Raw genomic sequence first — 27,641 nt, forward strand, 5'->3', positions numbered from 1 at the left:
CCAATGACATTCAACAAACAAAATAAAATAAAGAATATGAAATAGGTCGTCAATACATAATATGACTCAGACTTTTAAAGAGGCCTTCTAATGACCTTCTAATGAGTTTTTGCACTGTATAATAGCATTGGTTTCTTAGTGATATAGATTGATACATTAATTAAAAAGGTTTGATGCAGTACATAATAGCACCTTGTTTCCATTTTCAAAAGAGGTTGCTTAAATACATAATAATTTGGTGAAATGAAGAATAAGAATACACATAGTGGTATTTTTATGATTGTACATTTCCTTTTTTATAAAATCCTTGCTGCATCCTTGAACTCAAGGTAGTAAAGGTAGCTTACTTTAACATAACACAAATATCAATTAGAATATTAGATCTCTAAATTGCACTCATTGAATGAGTTTTACAAGAGGCCCAATTTCCAGTGTAGGAGCAGAAGCCCGTTAAAAAGGCAAGATTAATGTTTGTATATTCCAACTCCATATTTACTAATACTGTACTGCAACTATAGCATATTTTAACGAGGGTATAAAATCAGGACATCAAAGCAAATTAAATTACACCTGTAGTGCCTGTGTTAAGGTGGAAGATGTTCATCACTTAATTCTTACAATTGCAGTTCTTGTTTTTATCATACACAAAGCATGTGTAGGTGATCTAGGTGGAAGGATATCTTGAAATCTGAGGAAAATGCTACCGAAGTTCTATCAACACATCCCCTGTGCTACTCGCGCATCGAGAATTGTTGACCACTGCTACTCGATGGCTACAAGGCCCTCCGCCGCCCTACCTTCATCAAATCACGCCTCTATTTTGCTCCTCCCATCCTATAGGCAGAAACTTAAAACAGGAAGTACCCGCGGTAAGGACTGTTCAACGTTGGTCAGACCAATCAGAATTTATGCTTCAAGATTGTTTTGATCACGCGGACTGGGACATTTTCCGGGTTGCCTTTGAAAACAGTCTCGACGTATACACTAACTCGGTGACTGAGTTCAACAGGAAGTGAGGATGTTGAATAAGAACTTATCCAAACCCAAAACAGTGGATAGATGGCAGCATTCTCTCAAAACTGAAAGCGTGAACCACCACATTTAACCACGGCAAGTTGGACATGTACAAACATACCAGCTATGCAATCAGAGGCAAAACGACAGTACAGGGACAAATACAATTTGCATACTGCCCAACAGATCCACGGATGACGCAATCGCCATCGCACTGCACACTGACCTATCACATCTGCACATGAGGAATACCTCTAAGAATGCTGTTCATTGACTACAGCTCAGCCTTCACCACCATAGAGTCCTCCAAGCTCATCACTAAGCTTGGGACTCTGGGTCAGAACCCCGCCCTGTGCAACTGGCTCCTGGACTTCCTGACGGGCCGACCCAACGTGGTGAATGTAGACAACACCTCCGCCATGCTGATCCTCAACGCAGGGGCCCCACAAGGGTGCGTGCTCAGCCCCCTTCCTGTACTCCCTGTTCACCCATGACTGCATGGCCACGCACGTCTCCAACTCAATCATCAAGTTTGCTGACGCTACAACAGTGGTAGGCCTAATTACCAACGCCGACGAGACAGTCTATAGGGAGGAAGGTGAGGGCCATGGTGGAGTGGTGCCAGGAAAATAACCTCTCCTACAACGAAACAAAGGAGCTGATCGTGGACTTCAAGAGACGGCAGACAGAACACGCCCATATCCACATTGACTGGGCCGCAGTTGAGAGGCTGAAGAAATATGGCTTGGCCCTTAAGACCCTCACAAACTTTAGCTCCAGTGCATCCTGTTTCCATTGATCTTCCTTGAGATGTTTCTACAACTTGATTGGAGTCCACCTGGGGTAAATACAATTGATTAGCATGATTTGGAAAGGTACACACCTGTCTATATAAGGTCCCACAGTTGACAGTGCATATCAGAGCAAAAACCAAGCCATGAGGTCGAAGGAATTGTCCATAGAGCACTGAGACTGGATTATGTTGAGGCACAGATCTGGGGAAGGGTACCAAAACATTTCTGCAGCATTGAATGTCCCGAAGAACACAGTGGCCTCCATCATTCTTAAATGGAAGAAGTTTGGAACCACCAAGACTCTTCCTAGAGCTGGCCGCCTGGCCAAACTGAGCAATCGGGGGAGAAGGGCCTTGGTCAGGGAGGTGACCAAGAACCTGATGGTCACTCTGACAGAGCTCCAGAGTTCCTCTGTGGAGATGGGAGAACCTTCCAGAAGGACAACCATCTCTGCAGCACTCCACCAATCAGGCCATTATGGTAGAGTGGCCAGATGGAAGCCACTCCTCAGTAAAAGGTACATGACAGCCTGCTTAGAGTTTGCCAAAAGGCACCTAAAGGACTCTCAGACCATGAGAAACAAGATTCACTGGTCTGATGAAACCCAGATTGAACTCTTTGGCCTGAATGCCAAGCGTCACGTCTGCAGGAAACCTGGCACCATCCCTACGGTGAAGCATGGGTGGCAGCATCATACTGTGGGAATATTTTTCAGCGGCAGGGACTGGGAGACTATTCAGGATCGAGGGAAAGATGAATGGAGCAAAGTACAGAGAGATCCTTGATGAAAACCTGCTCCAGATCGCTCAGGACCTCAGACTGGGGTGAAGGTTCACCTTCCAACAGAACAACGACCCTAAGCACACAGCCAAGACAACGCAGGAGTGGCTTCGGGACAAGTCTCTGAATGCCCTTGAGTGGCCCAGCCAGAGCCCGGACTTGAACCCGTTCGAACATCTCAGGAGAGACCTGAAAATAGCTGTGCAGCGACGCTCCCCATCCAACCTGACAGCGCTTGAGAGGATCTTCAGCGAAGAATGGGAGAAAATCCCCAAATACAGGTGTGCCAAGCTTGTAGCGTCACACCTAAGAAGACTCGAGGCTGTAATCGCTGCCAAAGGTGCTTCAACAAAGTACTGATTAAAAGGGTCTGAATATTTATGTAAATGTAATATTTACATTTTTTATACATTTGAACAATGTTCTGTCATTATGGGGTATTGTGTGTAGATTAATGAGGGGGGAAAACAATTTAATCAATTTCAGAATAAGGCTGTAACGTAACAAAATGTGGAAAAAGTCAAGGGGTCTGAATACTTTTTTTGTTTTGTTTTTAAGGGGGTAGATCAGCTTTAATATTACAGATAGATTGTAACTTCCATCAATGTAATTGTCTGCATCACTTCCAATCCCCCAATGTTTTTTTTTCTTCTCGCAAATAAATATATATATACACACACACATACATACACATATACATATCCTTTTATAATTATATTTCCTTTTATTACTTTCCCACCCCACCACCCCTTCCCTAATTGGAGTAAACTAGTGAACAACAATGCTTAGGCCTCTACTTCCAGCTCATACATACTATATACATTTTATGGACACAGTCAATTTCACAATAATTATATTTTGTTTGTTTTTACTCCTGAACTTCCTCTACCCTCAAGGGGTCTGAATACTTTCCGAATGCACTGTATTTTTATATTCCCGGACTCTGATATTGCTCATTCTGATATTTCGTAATATTTTTCCAAAAAAAATTGGGATTTGTGTGTATTGTTTTGTATTGTTAGTTTAAGTATGCTGCACTGTTGGAGCTAGAAAAATAAGCATTTTGCTGCACCTGTGCTAACATTGCAAAATATGTGTATGTGACCAATCAAATTTGATTTAAATTGGAAAGCGTTATTCACATAAAATAAAAGCTCTGACTGAGAATATGTAGAGCCTTAACTTAATGTTGAGGATATGTGAGATTTTGTAGGAGTTTTAACCGGCCATGAAGCATCTCAGAGTACCAGAAAGGTTTGCTAAGGTCAGACAACTCCTCAGCAGTTGTACCACTCGCTAGCTGTCCTATAGCTAGAATTTGAACACTACATCCTTCATGACAAGAGAGAACAGTATATACCTATATACTATTTAAGAAGATGGCACTACCTATACAACTATATATGACAACAGGATGTAACACTAATTTGGTGACAAACAGGATAGCATAGTAACTCAGACAGCATGACATGGCTTTGAGGGAATTGCATGATATCTGTAGCTCAGACAAGGTCAAAGTCCTAGTTTCTAATTGCAGCAGACAGACATCCATAAGGTTACATGAAAGGATGTCCCTTCTTCTCCGAAATGTAATCTTCCTTTGAAACCCATCTTCAAATAAACCGGTGATTTAAAAAGGCCAGCGTGGTGAATAACCACTTTCTTTAAGTAAATATGCGGTTATGGGGCTAACGAGATTATCTTTTTAAAAAGATACGCAGATGATGAATATTATCTGCATTATTAGATTGGCCTAAAAATGAAAAATCAAAGGCTGAACCATTGAGGCATCCATTAGTAATTAAAATGACATTACCTCCCCTCTCTTTTGTTCAACCCCATGCATGACTGCCAAGGCCATTATTCAATTGTTTCGGATGCTGGGGATAAAATGCCTTTAATATACTTATGCTCATTAATGTAAATCATATTTATCTATGGATGTCCAATAATCAAAAAGAATACTTCTTCTTGTAATTTTTTCTATTCAAAAACTATTCCCATTGGGGAACTAGATGCTCATGCAAATGACAGGTCTTTGAGCCCATTGATTTTCCCTTGGGTTTGGGAGAAGGCTGCTAATGTTGTCATGGACTGTTCATCAATCTAGATTGAATTTAATATCTGGCCTATTCCTATAGGTCCATTTGTGGATTAGAATCATACAGGGCGAGAGGAGAACAAAACTTAATTTAAACGTGTGAAACAGTTCAACAGTTTGAATTGACTTAGCTATGTTGCACTTGCACTTTTTAACGCTGTAAATTAATTCATGGCTTATGACATGTCCACCTCTGACATTAGTGTACGCTAAGTGTACACTCTCTATGTCAATACAGTGTATTGAGCAACGTCCCACCCCTCTAAGGATGCTGGGATAGCAATCAGTGGCGTGACGTCAGTTGGGCAGGTCATCAGTCAGTAAGGGGCCACAGGCAGCACCTTTGATTTTGTCCCTGTCCCATACTGCCGGTGGCTACAGGATGTGGCCTTGCAATGACGAAGTGGCCTCCTTGGCTGTCCAATGAGATACAGCTCTATTGCCAGGGACCACAATGAAATATTTATTAGTTTGGGGCATCTTTGCGGAATCCGTCAATCAGTTCCGAGAGGGATTTATCAGAATGTACCCCATATCTCTGCATCAACAACCCTTCCTACTCCCTCCATATGGACACAACTCTTCCCCAACGAAGGCGCCCCACTCATACACCATTTCATAAACAATTTATATGGTGGTTGAGGGTGACATCAAAAGCGACAATTAATGGGCTTGTACAGTATATGGCGGCAGTGTGTGTCTCTCCTTGTACCTGAGGACTTGTCGTTCTCTGAGCCAGGACAGCAGAGGGACTCAACTGTTGGAGGAATGGTTTCAGTTATGAGGGCAAAGACAAAAATTATTTCTCAGGGCAAAAAATAAGCAGCTTTCCCCTTGATACTGGAAGAGGCGTTCTCAGAGCACAAACAGTGACCACAGGACCGTGAAGCTTTAGCGGAGCCAGCAAAACACACGCAGTCGGTCGGCTCGGCTAAGACCCGGTCTGGTCCCTCTTTGTAGCCTCTTTGTCTTTATGTAAAAACCAATGCTTGCCGATGATGTGTTATGTAAAATTCCCGAGGCTTGATTTAAATGGTTGGATATCCTCCATGCTAGCTTAGTTATACTCCAGTGCATCGACCCAAGAGCCACATGGCTGCAGTATGAAAAGCCCAATGTAAATGGCAGCCCCAGCCTCTTAGATAACAGAAATTGTCATGCTTTTTTGTATAATAATAATAATAATAAGTATAAAACCAGAACAACAGAGCGAGGGGGACTTTTCTTAAGCAGATGTTCTTTCTTATGCGTACAATCGCAACATCAATCGGACCCATTCCTGGCCCCCTTAAGAGAGCATAAAGATGTAAGTGAGCTCAGGACCTGTACCAGGGGCGAAAGTGGCAGCACTCCTGCAGTCTGCTCTCCTGCAAATACAACAGCCCGAAAAGGGAGAATATAGGCCTGTAAGCGGTCTCCAATGCCCTCTGTGTGCTCCTTTCAACACTCTCCAGATGACAGTGAAGCACTCAAAAAAGAATGGGACAGTGAAGTACCAGTCAAAAGTGAAGTACCAGTCAAAAGTTTGGACACACCTACTCATTCAAGGGTTTTTCTTTATTTTTACTATTTTCTACATTGTAAAATAATAGTGAAGACATCACAACTATGAAATATCACATATGGAATCATGTAGTAACCAAAAAAAGTGTTAAACAAATCAAAATATATTTTAGATTCTTCAAAGTTGCCACCCTTTGCCTTGATGACAGCTTTGCACACTCTTGGCATTCTCTCAACCAGCTTCATGAGGTAGTCACCTGGAATGCTTTTCCAACAGTCTTGAAGGAGTTCCCACATATGCTGAGCACTTGTTGGCTGCTTTTCCTTCACTCTGCGGTCCAACTCATCCCAAACCATCTCAATTGGTTTGAGGTCGGGTGATTGTGGAGGCCAGGTCATCTGATGCATTACTCCATCACTCTCCTTCTTGGTCAAATAGCCCTTACACAGCCTGGAGGTATGTTTTGGGCCATTGTCCTGTTGAAAAACAAATGATAGTCCCACTAAGCACAAACCAGATGGGATGGCATATCGCTGCAGAATGCTGTGGTAGCCATGCTGGTTAAGCGTGCCTTGAATTCTAAAAAAATCACAGACAGTGTCACCAGCAAAGCACCCCCACACTATCACACCTCCTCCTTCATGCTTCACGGTGGGAACCACACATGCGGAGATCATCCGTCCAACTACTCCGCGTCTCACAAAGACACGGCGGTTGGAACCAAAAATCTCAAATTTGGACTCATCAGACCAAAGGACAGATTTCCACCAGTCTAATGTCCATTGCTCGTGTTTCTTGGCCCAAGCAAGTCTCTTCTTCTTATTGGTGTCCTTTAGTAGTGGTTTCTTTGCAGAAATTCGACCATGAAGGCCTGATTCACACAGTCTCCTCTGAACAGTTGATGTTGAGATGTGTCTGTTACTTTAACTCCGTGAATAATTTATTTGGGCTGCAATCTGAGGTGCAGTTAATTGCCGATTTCTGAGGCTGTTAACTCTAATGAACTTATCCTCTGCAGCAGAGGTAACTCTGGGTCTTCCTTTCCTGTGGCGGTCCTGAGACCCAGTTTCATCTTAGCAATTGATGGTTTTTGTGACTGCACTTGAAGAAACTTTCAAAGTTCTTGAAATGTTCCGGATTGACTGACCTTCATGTCTTAAAGTAATGATGGACTGTCGTTTCTCTTTGCTTATTTGAGCTGTTCTTATTTGAGCTGTTCTGTTCTGGACTTGGCCTTTTACCAAATAGGGCTTTCTTCTGTATACCACCACTACCTTGTCACAACACAACTGATTGGCTCAAGCGCATTAAGAAGGAAAGAAATTCCACAAATTAACTTTTAACAAGGCACACCTGTTAATTGAAATGCATTCCAGGTGACTACCTCATGAAGCTGGTTGAGAGAATGCCAAGTGTGCAAAGCTGTCATCTAGGCAAAGGGTGGCTACTTTGAAGAATCAAAAATATAACATATATTTTGATTTGTTTAACACTTTTTTGGTTACTACATGATTCCATGTGTTTTATTTCATAGTTTTGATGTCTTCATTATTATTTTACAATGTAGAAAATAGTAAAAGTAAAGAAAAAGCTTGAATGAGTAGGTGTGTCCAAACTTTTGACGGGTACTGTATATCAATAGGTCATGTGAGGAGAGTAGGGGTGAAATAAAGGCTTCTAATCAAATCAATAAGCCAAATTTCAAATCTGGATAATGTCAGTGTTTTCCACAAGCCCCGTTGTCGGCTATACAGCCGATTACTGAGTGATATTCAGCCGGGTATTCTTTCCACTTAAATTCAATAGGCTCCTTTTCAATTCGCTAGTCAGAAAAAAGTATGCCGAGCCCTCTCTCACTAGAATGAACAACTGAATTTTCTAGCGATAGGACAGGTGCCTGTCAGTCACAAAGTGAGCGATGAGAAGGAAACACTGCTGGTTTGACAGTCTGCTGTCTGTCCCGCCTCTCAGTGCCTGTGTGCGTGTTGTGTGCTCTGTCTGTGCAGTCAAATTTCTACACGGAGGGAGAGTGCATGAATTTGCACGTCCCATATAATGTGGTAACGATGAATCGAAATCCACTTAGCCTATTGTTTTCTCGCAAATTCATTTATTTTATTTCGCGTGCAGGGGTCCGACATTACCGACGGCCCGCTGGGGCCAGTAAAAACATATGTCAGGCCAGTGGCTCACATCAGTCATTGGCCCAACATAACTTTTCAGTGCATTTTTGCATTCCAGTTCAACATTTACCTGCTCTGTCACAGTTTACCATTGAAAACCATTGAAGACTACACGGGTAAATGCAATTAATACAATGCAATTCTAAAGAATAGAGTAATGACTTGCATTGCTAAATTATATTACACACCTTTTTAATACATATCATAATAACCAAATGTAGCCTATTAATAGCTGAATATAGAGAGAAAGCATGCCAAGCAATAGACTCTGCATGACCCCAATACATTTAAGAGCTACACCATGTTCGGGCCAGTAGAAATTCTGTTCGGGCCAGTCGATTTTTGGCCAAGAAAAAAAGTTAACGTAATACTCTGCCGTGTTTCATATGCAGCCACCGAGTGATGGCGCATAGGGTATTCACTGTGCTTTAATTGATGAACACCAAGCTTGAGTAGTTATAAAAGGTGTGGAACTGACTGAATAAAGTCCATCTCATATATCCTTGCCATTCATAAATCATACGTAGTTATACTGTATGTCCATGGTATCGCATCGGGACAAGTAAAAAGATCTTGTTTGTACTTTCGATATGAAGTCCATTAGGACTTGCCAGACAGTGATGTTAAAGTGAGTGACGTCACCAGCCTCCCGAATTGCATCAGTAAGAGAGCTGTTTATTTGGCTCCCTAATTTGCATACTGGTAGGCTTTTTGGCAAATATCTGCAGATAAACAGCCGAAATAAATCATTCTCTCTAAATATTATTCTGACATTTCACATTCTTAATAAAGTGGTGATCTTAACTGACCTAAGACAGGGAATGTTTACTAGGATTAAATGTCAAGAATTGTGAAAAACTGAGTTTAAATGTATTTGGCTAAGGTGTATGTAAACTTCCGACTTCAACTGTATATTCGTAAAACCCAGGGTTTACATAGAGTTCCACACATATTTATCTTACCCATCTATACACAATACCCCATAATGACAAAGTGAAAATGACAAAGGGTTTTGCACATTTACTGAAAATTAAAATGAAATATCTAATCTACATAAGTATTCTGAGTCAATACTTTGTAGAAGTACCTTTGGCAGTGATTACAGCTGTAAGTCTTTCTGGGTACGTCTCTAAGAGCTTTCCACACCTGGATTTTGCAACATTTGCCCATTATACTTTTTTTAATTCTTCAAGCTCAAATTGGTTGTTGACCATTGCTAGACAACCATTTTCATGTCTTGCCAAAGAATTTCAGGTAGATTTAAGTCAAAACTGTAACTCGACCATTCAGGAACATTCACTGTCTTTTTGGTAAGCAACTCCAGCGTAGATTTGGCCTTGTGTTTTAGGTTATTCTTCTACTTAACGGTGAATTCATCTCCCAGTGTCTGGTGGAAAGCAGACTGAACCAGGTTTTCCACTAGTATTTTGCCTGTGATTAGCTGCATTCCGTTAATTTTTTATCCTGAAAAACTACCCAGTCCCTAACAATTACAAGCATACCAACAACATGATGCAGCCACCACTTTGTTTGAAAATATGGAGAGTGGTACACAGTAATGTGTTCTATTGGATTTGCCCCAAACACAACACTTTGTTTTCAGGACAAAAGGTTAATTGCTTTACCAAATTGTTTGCAGTATTACTTTAGTGCGTTGTTGCAAACAGGATGAAATATTTGTATTCTGTACAGGCTTCCTTTTTTTCTCTGTCAGTTAGGTTAGTATTGTGATCCAGAATCAAAGTGACTTGTCTTTTAATTTTTACTCCTCAACTTATTTAGGCTTGCCATAACAAAGGGGTTGAATACTTACTGACTCAAGAAATTTCAGCGTTCAATTTTTTATTCATAACAATAAAATAAAATAAAATTATGGGCTATAGTGTGTAGACCAGTGACAAAAAATCTAAATGTAACACATTTGAATTCAGGCTGTAACACAACAAAATGTGAATACGTTCTGAAGGTATGTATGAAAAAATAAAAAGTATGAAAAAGTATGAAAAATAAAAATATGCACTCACTAACTGTAAGTCACTCTGGATAAGAGCGTCTGCTAAATGAAGGTTCCAGGACACGATACCTCCATGCTCCGCAGCCACTGTAGAAGCCCTTCATCTCAGGCCAACCGGGATGGCTTTGAAAGATGTTCCCCCGCAAAAAGTGCAGGAATGCCATTAGGCCGTTCAAATTAAGGAGGTTGAATGTATTTGAAAGAGCATACCATCCAATCTAATTAGCCATCTCTTTAATGAGTTAGTATTTAGCCAAGGAGTGCCTCACACACAGGAAACCATTGTGGGCTTGAACTTGTGCAGCGGCCCTGCTGAGTGGGGTAGCCTTTGGAGAGAATTGCTTACAGAAATATTGTTATGCTTACTTTATGCCTTTATAAAAAGGGGTTCAAATAAAGGTTTATGTGGCTCAAACTAGTTTAGTTTGGATCGTTGTAGCCAATCCAGCTGCAAATGATTCATTTCAACCAGTTTCCGACTGTATGTAAAAGTCATACTTCACCCCGTCAATTCCGGGCAGACCTATTTGATGTGAATCACACGGTCTGGCATTGTGAACATCAAATATCTTCTCCGATGCATTTGGTGTTTGACAACATCACACTGCCAATACATCACAAAGCAGTGCCTTCCGCCCTCTTCGGAACCCAATAGCAGCTCTCATCAGGGAACTCCAGAGGTCCCATGGTAGGGCTACCGCTGTTCATTTCTACCCAGTGCCACCCCTCATCTGCAGGGACGCGCTCTGCCTCTGACCCCCAGGACCTTGGAGAGACTGCATTAATTTTCCTGACATAAATCAATTGGAGAAGGTCCGGGACGGGAAGAAAGGGCTCATTATTGGACCTGCAGAAGGAGAAGGAAGCCAGCCCCTCATTGGGAGCGTACAGCTCTTATGGCCCATAGAGGGACAGGGGGTGGCTGGGTAGGGGAGGTAGTGGACAAAGGGATTGTTCATTTCCTTGAACCCCCACTAAGAACCATTCCAAATCGATTGCCCCGTGCATGTTTAAATATGGTTAGAAGATGAGGGGCTAAAACAATTTAGCGTGATTCAATGTGCATCTTCCGGTAAATCACAAGGGGCAAAGCATATGAGACTGATTTAAAAAATAGATACAAAATTATAGCATTGAAGTGTCGAGATGGGGGAATCACACATGACTGCAAGTTCCAATCATGTGGATGTTTCAATTGGTCTATTTATGTGCTACTGCTACCCAAACAGAGATGCAAAACATTTCCCACAATCAGATTAGGAAACTGTGTGTGCAATAAGAATGAACAGATTATATTTCAGCGGAGAGTAACAGACATCGGGCCTACAAAATAGAATGAATACTGGTAAAATAGCAGCACAAATGCCAGATGTGATTTTATCAACCATAAACACGTCTGCGTGACAACCAAGACAGAAAGACTGAACCATTATATGATAAGAAATAAAACATGTCAGATAGGGGAGCTACACAACTACAGCAGAAAGCTAACTAAAGAACTAAAGAAAGACAAACAGTAGAAAGAGACTGCACCACAGTATGAGGGACTACGGAAGTAAGAGGACTGGACTGCTATATGCAGAGAAGGAGTAGGGGAGGGAGTGAGGGAGGGTGCAGTTGGTACTGTATGTGTTTAAAATGTGCCGCAACAATACTTGCTAATTCTATTAAGTGCCTCTGTGGTGCATGTGGTGTGTGAGGTGGTGTAGCGGTTTGGTTATGGGTTGATGTAAATAGACGGCTGGTTGACTAAACAATGCAAGAGCATAAGAATAAGGTGATTGGATGACAGAGGGGAGTAGAAGGCCTAAGCCGGGCCACCCCAGGCCTTGCCAAGTCCATTATGTGTATTGGAGACATCCTGGGGATCCAGCATGGGAAGATATGCCAGCCAGGGGAAAAAGGTGTTGTTGTTCTTCCTCATCGTTGGAATGGCTTCCACCCCACGACATCCAGGTGTGTGGTAATGCAATGAGCAGAGAGCCTGAGACCTTCAAGCATATTCACAAACATTTTCCAATCTGCTTTGGTGCTTTTGGACTCTTAAGAACCTACGCTAGCTCAAGGACAAACGTGGACTAGGAAGTCTTTGGTCATCATGTTTTGACTTTGGCGCCCAATTCAATCAATTGCAAATCAAGGTAAAACACACTGAGAATGTTGATGTGCGGTCTCACAAGAATATAATTCAGTTCAGGATTGTGATGATCAACCACAACAATCTAAAATAATCTAACTTTGTTTTACAAACATTCTGCAACTGTATTAGAGCAACAATACACATATCAAGACTTCTGTCAAAATGGAGGGGGATCAGCTTTAAAGATAGCTGTTGCAATATATTAGCCCTTCTTTATAAATGTATAGACAGCTGTGGTCTAATTCCTATCAGATCTATAGGTTTAAGTGCTACCTAGACTTAAAATGCACTTGTGTGTGGAGAGAGATTGTTTGAGTTGTCTCTTCAGAGACATGTGTCAAGGGGGTTAGTTCCACAGCTATAATTACTCCAAAACAGGCCGGTAAACAAGAGAGAAATTGCTCGGATTTAACGTAACGATTTCTCTGATATTAACCAGCTGTACGTGACACACGGCTGGACCGCCCAGATCAATTCCACCAGGGAAGTGTCCTGTTCTCCGACAGGGCTGATGAGTGAAGATGAGAGGGGGGATCACGGACAGACACTTTCCCTGTTGGCAATGTTTGGATTAGAGGCTGATGGCTCCCTGAAGATGCTCCCTCCCCCTCCTCACCTGCCTGGCCTGGCCGTCTCCCTACGGAGGGGAATATATATACACTTAGCCCGGAAAGGTCAGCCAGACGGAATGTCGCAGGCAAACACGCAGCACCAGGCCCCCTCGGATGAATCACAGGAGAATTGGTGCATGGCAGTGAATGAATAACCCTCCATGGCTCCCCAAACCCCATTATTTCCATCCTTTTCCAGCGGGCCAGAGATTCATGTCTGCGCATGCTGCCAGTTCATTACTGAGAAATATCATTCCTCTTCTGGCTGCGGCGGGACAGGCCAGGCGGGCCCCAGGAGGACCCGGCCCTGTTTAATTCCACATCATCCGCTCCAGTGAGGGCCTTAATCTCTGCTTGTGTGATCAATACTATATCAGTGTAAATTAAAATGACAATTTTAAAGTAATTAAGCCTGTTAATGCTCGATTCAAATGTCATTATTTGCACAAGGGGAATCAGGGTATGGCGGTGTGTGTGTGTGCGTGGGGGATGCAGGGTGGGTGGGGTGGGGGCCTAAATTAAGAGTGTGTCCACAGTGACAGGCATACTTTAACTGCCGCGGTGGCCCCTGTTGCCGGCACTGCCACTGAGGGGGCTTAACAAAAGCAGATTAACTCCCCGCCCATGCCAGCCAAGGGACCTCTCCAATTTCAGAGGATAACCCAATTGGAGAAATTTGATTTGTAGAACCAAACCCAATTATGGCGATATTAGATGAGAAGTGGCATGGAGGGAGCGCTTGCTGAAGAAGGAGGAATATAAAAGGGGTGGTAGGCTAAGAGAGTAGAAGAAAAAAGAGAAAAGTTACACAATAAAAATGCACTTAACTCCAGAATGAAGCCCAGCAGTAATTGGGTTATTAGATTATTTTTGTCCCTCCTCTCCTTGGTTTTGAAAGGCCATTTAGAGTCATTGTGATGGTTAGAGTGAAATAAATGGGTTCCTACATTAACCTTCCCTTCCCTCTGTGTGTGTGTGCGTACAGTAGTGGCGGTATGGTTGGAGGACTGTCTGAAGCCACCTTCCTATCCCATGTGAGGTGCGGTGTAAGTGAGGACGGATATGAGATGATCACATTGTTTGGTCTTATTAACCGACAAAGCTGACAACCATGGAGACGAGCGGATCTAGCAATTACCCCAATCAGACCGGTTAGGGGCCACACAGGGACAGCCAAACACACTCCTGTTATGGCTGATTCACCCTGACGGACCCTAATGCTATTAGAACAATGGATCAACGTTTTTTTACCTTCCATATGACACACAGTCATCTTTATTCCCGCTGGTGGTGCTGCAACCAACACATACTGAGGTCATAGCCATCTCCATTCTCTAAATACCCATACAGTACCACTCTGTACAGAGTCATGTGGATCATTTCCCTGCTGCTCAGGACACGCCCATATCTCACAATTACCTGCTAACGAGGCACATGCTGACAGACAGGGGAGGGATGTCCTGATTAAAAGAGGCCATTTGTTCCTGAAGGCCCATGGATCACTCAGGGATCAGTCCAGTCCACTGTTGCTAAGTGATACCATCGCCATGGAAACCATGTCGTACATCTGACCTGTCTGTGTTAGGCGATATGACCAGTGTCCAATGTGACAGCATGGGCATACAGTGGTTGCTATCCTACTGCTTGACTGTCCATCTAGTCCTTTTCTATACCTCCTGTTACTCAGAAATCGAATGAGTTGAAATGTGTTTACAGAGTGAGTCAGAACAAATTCAAAAAGGAACCAAAATAATTGCATTGTTACACACACAACCTTATTGAATAGTAAAAATTTTTGAAATGAGTCATAATATAATGGCTCACGTTTTGTATTAAAGCCAAACTAGCCAAACAATGCTTTGCTACTTCAGCAATCAAGTTCAATTCCTTTTCCAAGACATAAAAAAGAGACTGCCTATTATAGTGACCTGTGTCTCTCTGTTCCAGCCCAGAACTCATCTGTGTCCACTGTTGAGGGCTGTCCCCCCCAAACCCCTCAATGGCCACCAGCCACGGCTTCATGAATTATTAAATGCATTCCAATAATGAATAGATAGACAACTGTGAGCTGAAAAACAAACACCTCTGGGTGTTTAATTAGCAGTGGGTGTTGCTCTGCATTTCTGATCAGGCCATGATAATATACACCTGGGGACCTGGCTGAGGACCTGCTCTTCCAAAGGGGGCGTTGCATTGGTCAGCATCCAGGGCAGTCCGATCCATCATGTCACCTGTTGACTGGCTGTTTGTGGACGCTGGCCTTATTAATTATCCGCTCATTTGGAGAGGTGGGGGTGGCAAGTTCTCCTCCGCAATCAATGCAAACTGTCGCTCAACGACAATTCCAGTGGAAGACGATTAAGATCAATTGGACTGGGCCGACATGATGAGTCTTTTGCCCCCCCGAACATGACAGGACAAATGGGAAAGCTCCTGGGATAGAGTTGTGGGAGGTGGTGGATCTTGTCTTTATAGATAGATAATCCATATCACCGTTTCTACTGGTGTATTACAGTTAAGGAGGCTATAAAGAACTTTTGCCTCTGGGGGTGCTCTTAAGCGAAAAGGGGTCCCTTAAATGGACAGAAATATTGTCAAGAAATGACCTAATTTGACAGAAAGGGGCACACCTCCCCAAACTCATTAGCATATCTATAAGTCGTCCCACCTGGAAGAATTCCACTTTTTGTTAATTCTCAAAGATGATCTTCTTTAAAACTATATTACTCAATTATCGTTTCTACATACAGTACATTATTATTTTCCTTTTTTGAGGCGGCAACGATTTAGCAGCAGCATTTCGCCTCTAATAAATGCATATAGGGGAAACACAGCTTGAATAATATGTATAGGTTCTGTATAGAAGTACACAGACTTAGTGACTATTTTAGTCACTAAAACTGAGTCACTACAGCACATTGAGGAAACCCCGATTTTATGAAGTTCACCATTTCGGATTGATCAAACACCTACAGTACATTTAAATCCGATTGCAAATAATAAACAGGGTTATACAAATAATCATCTCCCCATATCCCACCATTTTGTCAGTGACAATAACACCAGCAGCCTGTTGTATTATGAAGGCCTCTCTGAGAGCTAGAGGGGAGCCCTTGAGAGGGACTGGGGTAGCTGAAATATGATCATGTTCCTGAGGGCTTAAAGAGACGCCGGGAGCCATTTAACAACGCCTCCCCTGACACACACATCACAATCACAAATCATAAAAGCACACACTCTCAGCGGCAAGTGCCACTCACAGGGATGTCATGGGCACCAGCCGACTGTATTCACAGGATGGTTATGAGGATAATTGCAGTTTAGACAAGGGTGTAGACACTTGCTATGATTAGTGAAGTTTATTATGGGAGAAATCTCTCTTAGAAAGTGACGTTATACCTCTATGTTTGTGTATTTTATTTATTTGTGGTTTTAATGAGAATTAGTTGGTGTGGCTTGAGAATGTATTAGTGCATGGGAATAATTGTTACTGATTTCAGTGTTTATTTTTTATTTATTTTTTATTTAACTAGGCAAGTCAGTTAAGAACAAATTATTATTTACAATGACGGCCTACACCGGCCAAACTTGGACGACGCTGGGCCAATTGTGTGCCGCCCTATGGGACTCCCAATCACGGCCGGCTGTGATACAGCCTAGAATCGAACCAGGGGGTCTGTAGTGACGCCTCAAACACTGAGATGCAGTGCCTTAGAATGCTGCGCCACTCAGGAGCCCAGTGTGTGTGTGTGTGGGGGGGGGCTTTCTGTCTATGTTCCCCAGAGAGCTGGGGGCCTGTGAGGCCCCTCAATAGCGGGAGGATTATGGAAATCAAACCAGAGAGATTAGCTAATGGGGAAATAATTGGCCGTGTCTGCCTGGTCAGCTGGGTCAAGCAAATCAAGTGCTACTGCATGGGGATACATCAATACATATGGGGATCAGATCAGCTAGTAGCTATGGGCAGGGCCTGACGCCAGGCACAGAGAGCAGCTTTCACCAGGAGAGGAGAGCCATGGACCAGAGGAGACATCGCCAGATAGTGCCTTCGCTGATGTCAACGCTCAGCATGTGATCCCAATGCCTCTAGTCTCCACTAAACACCGACCCACTATCTCGCTCTCCCTGCTCATCAAATCTCTAGTTATTCACTCTCGCTCATAGGATACAGAAAACAAACGTCCTTGTAGTCAATTGATAGCAGTTGTGAATAGGAAAATTACGTATGAGGTTTTAAGTGGTTTACATTTGTTTTGACTTGTGGCATATTGCATATGTTGTGTTAGGGATATAGCTTAACCCTGATTCAAAATGAGATGAGGTGGGACAACGTACACAATTGATAAGGACACTTGATAGACCTCATCATGAAAGCAATGGAACATCATCTCACTTATACATTAAGGTTCCAATTATTTGCATGTCAGACGGTTTTAATTTAGATTTGCGGCAGGCCGTCTAACTCTGTTCCCCCATGCATGGCCTCTCCCCTCTCATTTTCATTCCCACCTGCTCAGCGCAAGCATTCATCAGGACCCGGGCAGAGGATACCTCCTGCCTGCTCACAAATGCATGGAGCAGGCAATACAATTAACCTTGTGGCAATTGTTTTCCCAGACGTTTGATGGCACGGTGTCAACTCATCCGTTACTGAGGGCCCTGAATAAAGCAGGGCTAATGCCAGATTATGGAGTCAAGACAAGATCAATCAATGACAAAGTGGATGACGAGAGAGCAACTTCCTAGCTCTGTTCATTTGGGTCAGGGAACTATACAGAACACAACCTGGCAGTGCCATATAGTACTATAATTTGCGTGTAGAGGAGTATAGATGGTCAGATATATTTACAGTCCGGCACACCAACATCCCTCACCCAGCCCTCCTTCAGAAAAATACTTCAGTGGGTGTTTATTCGCTCTCAACACATTCTAAGCGATCAATATTTTTAATTTGGGTCAGAGTTATTATTTTTCACATCACTGCGCTGGGAAGCAGAGTAAAGTGGCTCATATTTTAGCTCTAAATAGATCAATATGACAGGCTCACCTTCACTCTGCCCCTCGCCGGCTGGGGGCCACACATCATAATGTACGGTGGCGAGGTATACCTGGACATCGCATGCTGGAATCACATCATTATCTGTACCTGGCGACCCCCCCCCCCCCCCACCCCCAGACAGATCTGATTTACTCCCCACCCAGGTCCTGCATGCTGCCCCCACTAAACCAATCCCACCACACACAAACACTTTATCAGAGCTCTGTTTATGAGGGTGAGGGGGAAGGACGATGTGTGTGAGCGTGTGTGCGTGTGCTTGCATGTGTATATGTGCCAGACGGTTATTTTTGTGACGGTCCAGAGGGCGCATAGGCTGAGTTCCGTAGATTAGGCTCCTTGTAATAAATACATACATTTTTCTGCTTCTGTTCTCAATCCATTAATTATATATACATTTTCAAGCAAAATATTACCAGGGAGGCATAGCCCGCTCTCTGTCCCTCATAATTCACTTCTGATGGCAGATTCATTGATTGTCGCTCAACACATGTCCTGAGTGTGTGTGTGTGTGTGTACGTGAGTGAGTGTGTGTGTACGTGAGTGAGTGAGGGTGTATGTATGCACTTACTTGCATGCCCTGAGTGCATGACTGATGGTGAGGGAGAGTTATTGCCCAACAATATTACCCTGCTGACATCTACTCCATTCAAATTGCCTTGGTCTGCTCAGTACTTCTCACCATATTGAAATAAGAGGCCAGAGATTTAGTTTGCAATATTTTAACCTGCTTATGTACTTGACGCCTTCTCCCAGACCATGAAGGTGGAGTGTGTGTGTGTGAGAGGGTGGGGTGGGGAGGAGTGGGGGGTGGGGGGGGGTTAGTCCTCCTCGTTAACCTGTGTGTGTAAACCAGCATAGCAACCCCCCTGCCGTCATCCCACACTCTCCCTCTCCCTGTGTGTATGTTAAAGCAGAGGAGGAGTTCCTTAAGGGGTAGCAGATGAAACAAGCCCCCATCATCTGGACTTAAAGGGGGAGGGGAGATGGTGGTGCACCGTGAAAATAGGTGATGAGCATGACGCAAGCGAACACAGCGAACAGACACACAGGCCCTGTCACCGCAGAGGGCCACTAAGTGTTCATAAATTCCTTGGTGAAGTGCTGTGCTGGGTGCAGTTTGGATGATTGTATTACTGTGGCCTGCTAGAGGCTTCACCTCTGGAGCAGGCTCAGGTGCTGCTGGCAGCTCCTGACATGCCTCTTATGTGGCCCAGGGCTGAGGGGACAGCATGAGGATGACACCTGCCTGCTTGGGGATGACTGTGGATGAGTTCAGCACTCAGCATCACTTCCCTCATCCCAACCACAGGAGATAGAACGGCGCTACTGAGGAGCAACCATTAGGTGTGATGAGAAAACAGCTGGGAAATATCATGTAAACTAAAGAAGTTTCAAAGTAAATCTTGATAGGAGAAAAAAACTTTTGACAGAACTATCTGAATTTGAAAGCTTAGGAACGCATACCTTCCTTTGAGTCTATATGTGGGTGTCAGTGTGTGTACACAGAATGTAGGTGCAGGCACGTGGGTGCCTACACACTACATACAGAGCTAACTGGATAGACGGGACGTGAAGCTGATGGGAGTGCTCCCAGTGTCTCTCAGGGTGACAACACTCCCTAGTCTCCACACGACAGGGGAAATCCAATCAAAACATCCAGTGGAGCCGTCAAAGATAGCACCCAGCACAAATAGCAGCTAAACAGATTAAGCCAATGTGACCCTGGGCCGCAGCTGCAGGGATGAGAACGGACACGGATGCGGAAGCAGAGTGAGATTCCTGTCAGAGCACAGAGCCTGATTTATCCTCTGGCCTCTCACTCCTGTCCTGTGGAGCAAGGGAGGACGTCTTTAATTTCCCATTAAAATGCTCTGGAACAACTGAGGGCTGTGTAAGGGGTGTGTGTGTTGGTGTGTGTGTGGGAGGGAGGGAGGGGGGGGGATTGTTTGTGTATGTGTTAATTTGTGTCATTCGTAGTCACTAACTCGATGCTGAAGGTGTGTGTGTGTGTGTGTGTGTGTGTGTGTGTGTGTGTGTGTGTGTGTGTGTGTGTGTGTGTGTGTGTAATAAATACTGTTATACTTCTGCTATGAAGAATAGAAACAGAGTGAGTGCTGTGAAAATAATTGTGAGGGTGGTGTGTGTTTGCCTACACACACCCCAGTCAATGTGTGAGGAACGCTAGCCTAGGTAATAAAGGCAAGGCATTAGTGAACGTCATTCCACATGACACCCCAGCAGCCCAAAGGGCTGGGCCCATGATAAATATTAATGACCTGGAACAAGTGGATTGGGAGTTAAGGTTATCAGGGCGGGCTTTCCTAATTGACATTTTACCTGCTGTATACCTTAACAGCACCATAAAACACCAGGCCCGCCAGAGGAGGATGTGTCACTCAAGAAGTCCTCCCCCCCTCATCACTGCACAGCACACACACCCTCCCTCTGGGAGAGATGTGGAGGCTGGCCAGCTTCCCTCAATGTCTGCCTACATCCAACACTGGCCTGGATGCCTGCCTGACAGACTGGCATGGAGTTAGGACCACCGTGTGCTAGGATACACTGGTAACCCACCAGTGTCCTAATGTCGGACAGAAAACTTAGTCCAGGTTATCACACGGGGGAAAAAAACTCAAAATGTTATATTTTACGGTGTCCCAGTAGGTCCTATAGCCAACTATACCAACAAAAATCATACCTTCAAAACCAGCCTCCTCTTTGACCATTTTAAACTGTTGACATATTCGTGTCTTCACAATCAGAAGAATCAGCCAGTGCTTCCTTGGTAAATCAAGAGGTGAACTCAAATGACTCAAACACACCTCGCTGACAGCTCGCACACACTCAGCCGTGGCAAGGTGAGGCTGCTACTGCTGTGGTGCGAGTGAAGCATATGGCACCGCCACCCAGCCACCGTATTCAACATAGAGACAGGACAGGTAAACTAAACACTCCCTCAGGTCGTTACCGTACACTTTCAGTACATTATAGCACATCCGCTTGGCTGCCATTACTGTTAGACTCGGGGAGCCACACCGGGGTTGCCACTTTACATTATCTGGAAATTGACAGGCAGAGCAGACAACAAATAATTACCCTCGAGCAGAAATCGAAGGTTGAGAAAACAAATATGAGTGATGACATCATCTCGGCTAAATGGCAAGCCCTGTGTGAGGCGCACTGGACAGTCTGTATCCATATTTACTGTGGCCCCGATTTGAATATCTATAAACATGTTTATTTTGTGGTTCTCTTTGCACAAATTGATTTAGAAGAAAGTTACTTCTTAAACATAGAAACAACCTCGAACTAGAACAGTAACTGGTATACATCTATGCTTCTCCAAGACATGACAGTCTAAATAATCTTGGGAGAAATGATCAAAAGAAGAGGATATCATTGTCATTGCTTAAGCGAAATGTCAGTTCATTATTTTTGCAATAGGGCAAATGTTTGCGATATGTTCATAATATGTTTACGAAAAGAGCATTTTTGACTGGTGGTGGTGGGTGTGATTTACGAGTGTTTGCCGTAAGGGAGGGAGAGCCGTGTACCGTGGTAGTAAGTGTACCGTGGTAGTAAGTGTACCGTGGTAGTAAGTGTACCGTGGTAGTAAGTGTACCGTGGTAGCAATACAGTACCTCCTAGAAGAATAGAGAGGAGTATCATGACAAACACGGCTTAGCAGTCACAGCTACACTGATTGTTAGTGGGGTCCTTAAACCACATCTATTTCCCTCTCTTTATGTGATCAAGAGCCAGGGAATTAACTACATTTTACATTTACATTTTAGTCATTTAGCAGACGCTCTTATCCAGAGCGACTTACAGTTAGTGAATACATATTTTTTTTATACTGGCCCCCCGTGGGAATCAAACCCACAACCCTGGCGTTGCAAACGCCATGCTCTATCAACTGAGCTACATCCCTGCCGGCCATTCCCTCCCCTACCCTGGACGACGCTGGGCCAATTGTGCGCCGCCCATGAGTCTCCCGGTCGCGGCCGGCTGCGACAGAGCCTGGATTCGAACCAGGATCTCTAGTGGCACAGTTAGCACTGCGATGCAGTGCATTAGACCACTGTGCCACTCAGGAGACTAGAAACTAGAACTAGAAACACATTATTGTTTACTTGAAAATGTACTGTTGGGAGTACAATGTTATCAGCATTAAATGGATAGCATTATAAAACAAATTGCTTTTGTGGTAATCATGGGAGAAAAAAAACGGTGTGTGTGTTCAGATGGTGGGGGGGAAGGGCCATGGTCTGGATATTGAAGATTGAGATTAAGATGATCATCAACACTGAGTATCTGGCTCCACCAAGAGGCCATGCAATGCAATTGATGTGTAGTTGTGCATGATTTTGAGGGAACAGGCAGCAAAATTAACTGAGCAGCAATTTGGACAAAGCGGTGCACATCTTTGTGATAATTATGACAAACTGTGCAAAATAATGACTGTAGTAACTAATACGCATGATCCATCAGACTCGCTGTAATATAAATAGCCAACTGCACAATTTATAGGCTATTACATACGCAGACTAATGAGGGCAAAAAAGACCAACATATCCTGTAAAAGAACAAAAACACAACCAACTATTAGCTGATAACACTTGAAAAGTTGCAGCTGGTTTCTAGATCCACAAAACATTCAAGAACATCTAGCACCACCTTGTGGTGGTCTACCATTATTGCACATTCTAATAAAATGCTGGGGTCCACACAGCTGTGGAAAATGATTACTTGATTGAATTTCTTAATTCTCTTCTTACTAGCATCTGAGGGCCCCCAGCTTCAACTTAAAACTTTCCTCAGCCATCTTATCTAATGTCACAACTGATGTGTCAGAGCAGGGATCATCAACTTTTTCTCGAGCGGCTGGTTGGGGGGCCGAAACATAATTACAAATAATTTGTAGACTGCAAATTGACCGCAAGAAGCCCAAACAGATATAATATTTGACTAAAACATCTTGCTTACATTTGTTTACGATCACGTGTCTCTCTTGCAAATAAAACCACCCCCGGGTCAAATTCACCACAGTTGGGGAACCCTGATCTAGAGCATTCTGAGGAAAATGGCTGCTGTGCAACACCCGGGTGAATGCAACACATCTATGGTGTGTCAAGACTGTGTGCGGTAAACAAAGATCTCCTGAGATCTACAAGAAGAGAACCACTTAGCAGGGGCAAATGGACCAGCCGCACTTACTGTGAAATGTTCCTGGGATTTGTAGTTCTCGTCGAGGTAGACACGGGCTCTGCTGTACTCCTTCATGGCATCACTGGACAGCAGCTCTCTAGAAGAGAGAGGACACATCACAAGAGGACACATCACAATATGGCCCCATCAGTCTTCAGATACATGGGTTCATTTATTTCCCTTCCTTTGATCAACAACATGATGATAAGTAGGATAAATATGAACATGGTGGAAATGTAGTTCTTTCATGATAGCTGTTCCGGTAGACTTCCAGTCATTGCGCTAACGCTAGTTAGCAATGGCTAGCCAAACTACCTTCAACTTCCTGCAAACTGCAATTCACTTCCTTAATTGCCCTTTAAGGGAGATGAGAGATTGTGAGTGTATTAGGATACTGTTAAATCTGTTGAGGCCTCACAGACAGTCTATTCTGCTTATCTACATATACTACGAAGCATACATATATACAGTGGGGAAAAAAAGTATTTAGTCAGCCACCAATTGTGCAAGTTCTCCCACTTAAAAAGATGAGAGAGGCCTGTAATTTTCATCATAGGTACATGTCAACTATGACAGACAAATTGAGAAAAAAAAATCCAGAAAATCACATTGTAGGATTTTTAATGAATTTATTTGCAAATTATGGTGGAAAATAAGTATTTGGTCACCTACAAACAAGCAAGATTTCTGGCTCTCACAGACCTGTAACTTATTCTTTAAGAGGCTCCTCTGTCCTCCACTCGTTACCTGTATTAATGGCACCTGTTGAACTTGTTATCAGTATAAAAGACACCTGTCCACAACCTCAAACAGTCACACTCCAAACTCCACTATGGCCAAGACCAAAGAGCTGTCAAAGGACACCAGAAACAAAATTGTAGACCTGCACCAGGCTGGGAAGACTGAATCTGCAATAGGTAAGCAGCTTGGTTTGAAGAAATCAACTGTGGTAGCAATTATTAGGAAATGGAAGACATACAAGACCACTGATAATCTCCCTCGATCTGGGGCTCCCCGCAAGATCTCACCCCGTGGGGTCAAAATGATCACAAGAATGGTGAGCAAAAATCCCAGAACCACACAGGGGGACCTAGTGAATGACCTGCAGAGAGCTGGGACCAAAGTAACAAAGCCTACCATCAGTAACACACTACGCCGCCAGGGACTCAAATCCTGCAGTGACAGACGTGTCCCCCTGCTTAAGCCAGTACATGTCCAGGCCCGTCTGAAGTTTGCTAGAGTGCATTTGGATGATCCAGAAGAGGATTGGGAGAATGTCAGATGAAACCAAAATATAACTTTTTGGTAAAAACTCAACTCGTCGTGTTTGGAGGACAAAGAATGATGAGTTGCATCCAAAGAACACCATACCTACTGTGAAGCATGGGGGTGGAAACATCATGCTTTGGGGCTGTTTTTCTGCAAAGGGACCAGGACGACTGATCCGTGTAAAGGAAAGAATGAATGGGGCCATGTATCGTGAGATTTTGAGTGAAAACCTCCTTCCATCAGCAAGGGCATTGAAGATGAAACGTGGCTGGGTCTTTCAGCATGACAATGATCCCAAACACACCGCCTGGGCAACGAAGGAGTAGCTTTGTAAGAAGCATTTCAAGGTCCTGGAGTGGCCTAGCCAGTCTCCAGATCTCAACCCCATAGAAAATCTTTGGAGGGAGTTGAAAGTCTGTGTTGCCCAGCGACAGCCCCAAAACATCACTGCTCTAGAGGAGATCTGCATGGAGGAATGGGCCAAAATACCAGCAACAGTGTGTGAAAACCTTGTGAAGACTTACAGAAAACGTTTGACCTGTGTCATTGCCAACAAAGGGTATATAACAAAGTATTGAGAAACGTTTGTTATTGACCAAATACTTATTTTCCACCATAATTTGCAAATAAATTCATTAAAAATCCTACAATGTGATTTTCTGGAAAAAATATTCTCATTTTGTCTGTCATAGTTGACGTGTACCTATGATGAAAATTACATGCCTCTCTAATCTTTTTAAGTGGGAGAACTTGCACAATTGGTGGCTGACTAAATACTTTTTTTCCCCACTGTATACGTATATCACAGACTTGTGATTTACAGTTTTTCTCCATTGGTTTGGCTCATTTCTTGAAACAGAAATTACATTCTCAAAACTACATGGACAAACCTCCAAACCACTTGGCAATTGTTCACAACAGAATTGAATTTCTCATTCATTTCATCAAATTGCAAATGTCTAAGTACATGTCTCAATGTCTCAGTACATCTTTGCAAATGATTAAGTACAGGTAGCCTACATTTAGCACAATTTCCAAGTGAATAGATCTTGTTGATCTAAACTGATTGTTGATTCTCAGTCTAATGGTTGTTCGCTCCAAAACGTGTCAGCGTCATTTCATTGTATAAGTCATCACATGCACAATAGTCTGTTCAATTGTCAAAATTAGTCAAGAACATAATACCATGAATACCATATATGAATCCCTTGGAACATTTGATAAATTTATTACAGCAATTGACAGTCAGGTGAAACTAGAACTTGACTAACGAAGGAGGAGTTTCACACATCTCAGATGACCAATCAAACAGTATGTTTAGTTACCTGACAGGTGCTGTCCATGACTGTGAATGCTGCCAAACATGTATGTAAAGAGCTTGACCATGCAGGACCAGTACAATTTCTGAACATGGAGGCACCTGGCCAAGTAAATGAACAAGGGCAACTGCCTGCTCGAGGAAGAGGAAGAAGAAGAGGAGGAGGAGGAGTAAGGGTGCGTGGTGGTGGAATAGGGGGAAGAGGCCGAGGAGCACGAAGACACCATGCTGTCCCGGGATGAAATTCGGGCCACAATTATAGACCATGTCATCAACCATGGCCTCACAATGGCGGAGGCAGGTCGCCGAGTGCAGCCTAATGTGCCTCGCTCAACAGTCTCCTCCATCATCCAAACCTTTCGCAGGGAAAACAGGTATGTAGTCAGTCAATGATGGAATTATATGTTGTATAGGACAGGACACTGTGCATAGAGCAAGAAATATATTTATTTACATATTTACCTATTCATTTAGTGTGTGTGTGTGATAGGCCTACAGTAATATCTTACCTCAATGGGATGTTATGATACTAAAAATGACAAGAAAAACATTGGAGAAAATAAACTATGGAATAGTTTATTTTCTACAGTATTGATGATACAGTTTACAGTAGTATTCCAGTCACTGTGCAGTGATGCATTAGAATTGTGGTAAAGTTACTGTAAGTAAAACAACAATACAATTACATAGGTAACTCATTCTGTAAGGAATACATAAGGTATACATTACGAATGGAGTGTTGTCCTTTGACTTCTATATCTAGGATTGGACGACAACCTTGCACAGGTGGCAGAGGAAAACTTCTCAATGAACAACAAGAACAAGAGATCTGTAACATGGTGATGGCAAATAATGCCATCACATTGAGACAGATCCGCGCTGCAATCCTACAAGACAATGCCATATTCCAAAATGTCAACTCTATAAGCATCTCCACAATAGACCGGATATTGAAGAAGCATCAGATGACAATGAAGCAAATTTACAGGGTACCATTTGAGAGGAACTCTGATAGAGTGAAAGAGCTGCGGTACCAGTATGTACATGTAAGTCAGTTACTGGTTGTCCATCATTATAACATTTTTACAATTAAGCAGTGGTTCCCAAACTTTTTTGGCTTCAGTACCCACTTTACCTGATTTGTGTATCCAGGTAATCCAGGTATGGAAGTATTTGATTTATCTGACTTCAACATTTCGCCTAAAAACTGCAGCTTACTGTATGATGCAATTATCATTATAATCCTTATTTTGAAGAATATAACATACAATAAGAAAAGGGGTCAAAGAGCTGCAATTAGTGCCTCCCATGTAAATCTATCTAATACTGTGGGTTTTACTGTAACATTTCAGTAAGTCTAGTCATTGATGATTTCCCCCTCCCCTTTCTGTCAAATACCCCCTGTAGTACCTCTGCATAGGGGTACATGTACCCCAGGTTTGGAACCACTGGAGTAGTGGCCAGTAGTATATTGAACTTGTGGAGAACATAGAACATTCCTATGTAATTGTCTGTAACTGTAGTGTATGACTCTTCTGTATGACTGATTTGATGTTTTCTTTTTTACGCTATTGTAGAGAATAATGGCATTGGAAGGAAACGAGACCCATCACATCCTCGTGTTTGTGGATGAAGCTGGCTTCAAC

General features: G+C 43.2%; 1 protein-coding gene across 2 annotated transcripts in view; it reads right to left on the reverse strand.

Moving 5' to 3' along the window:
- Nucleotides 1-27,641, reverse strand: part of LOC121553490 (inositol polyphosphate-5-phosphatase A) — a 286,624-nt gene that overhangs the window by 125,578 nt on the left and 133,405 nt on the right. For both annotated transcript variants that reach the window (XM_041866626.2, XM_041866625.2), the window contains exon 4: nt 23,418-23,505. In XM_041866626.2, coding sequence (XP_041722560.1) covers nt 23,418-23,505 — 88 coding nt within the window. The remainder of the gene's footprint in view (nt 1-23,417; nt 23,506-27,641) is intronic.

Source organism: Coregonus clupeaformis, chromosome 37 (assembly GCF_020615455.1).
Source record: "Coregonus clupeaformis isolate EN_2021a chromosome 37, ASM2061545v1, whole genome shotgun sequence".
In the NCBI taxonomy this organism is placed as follows: Eukaryota; Metazoa; Chordata; class Actinopteri; order Salmoniformes; family Salmonidae; genus Coregonus; species Coregonus clupeaformis.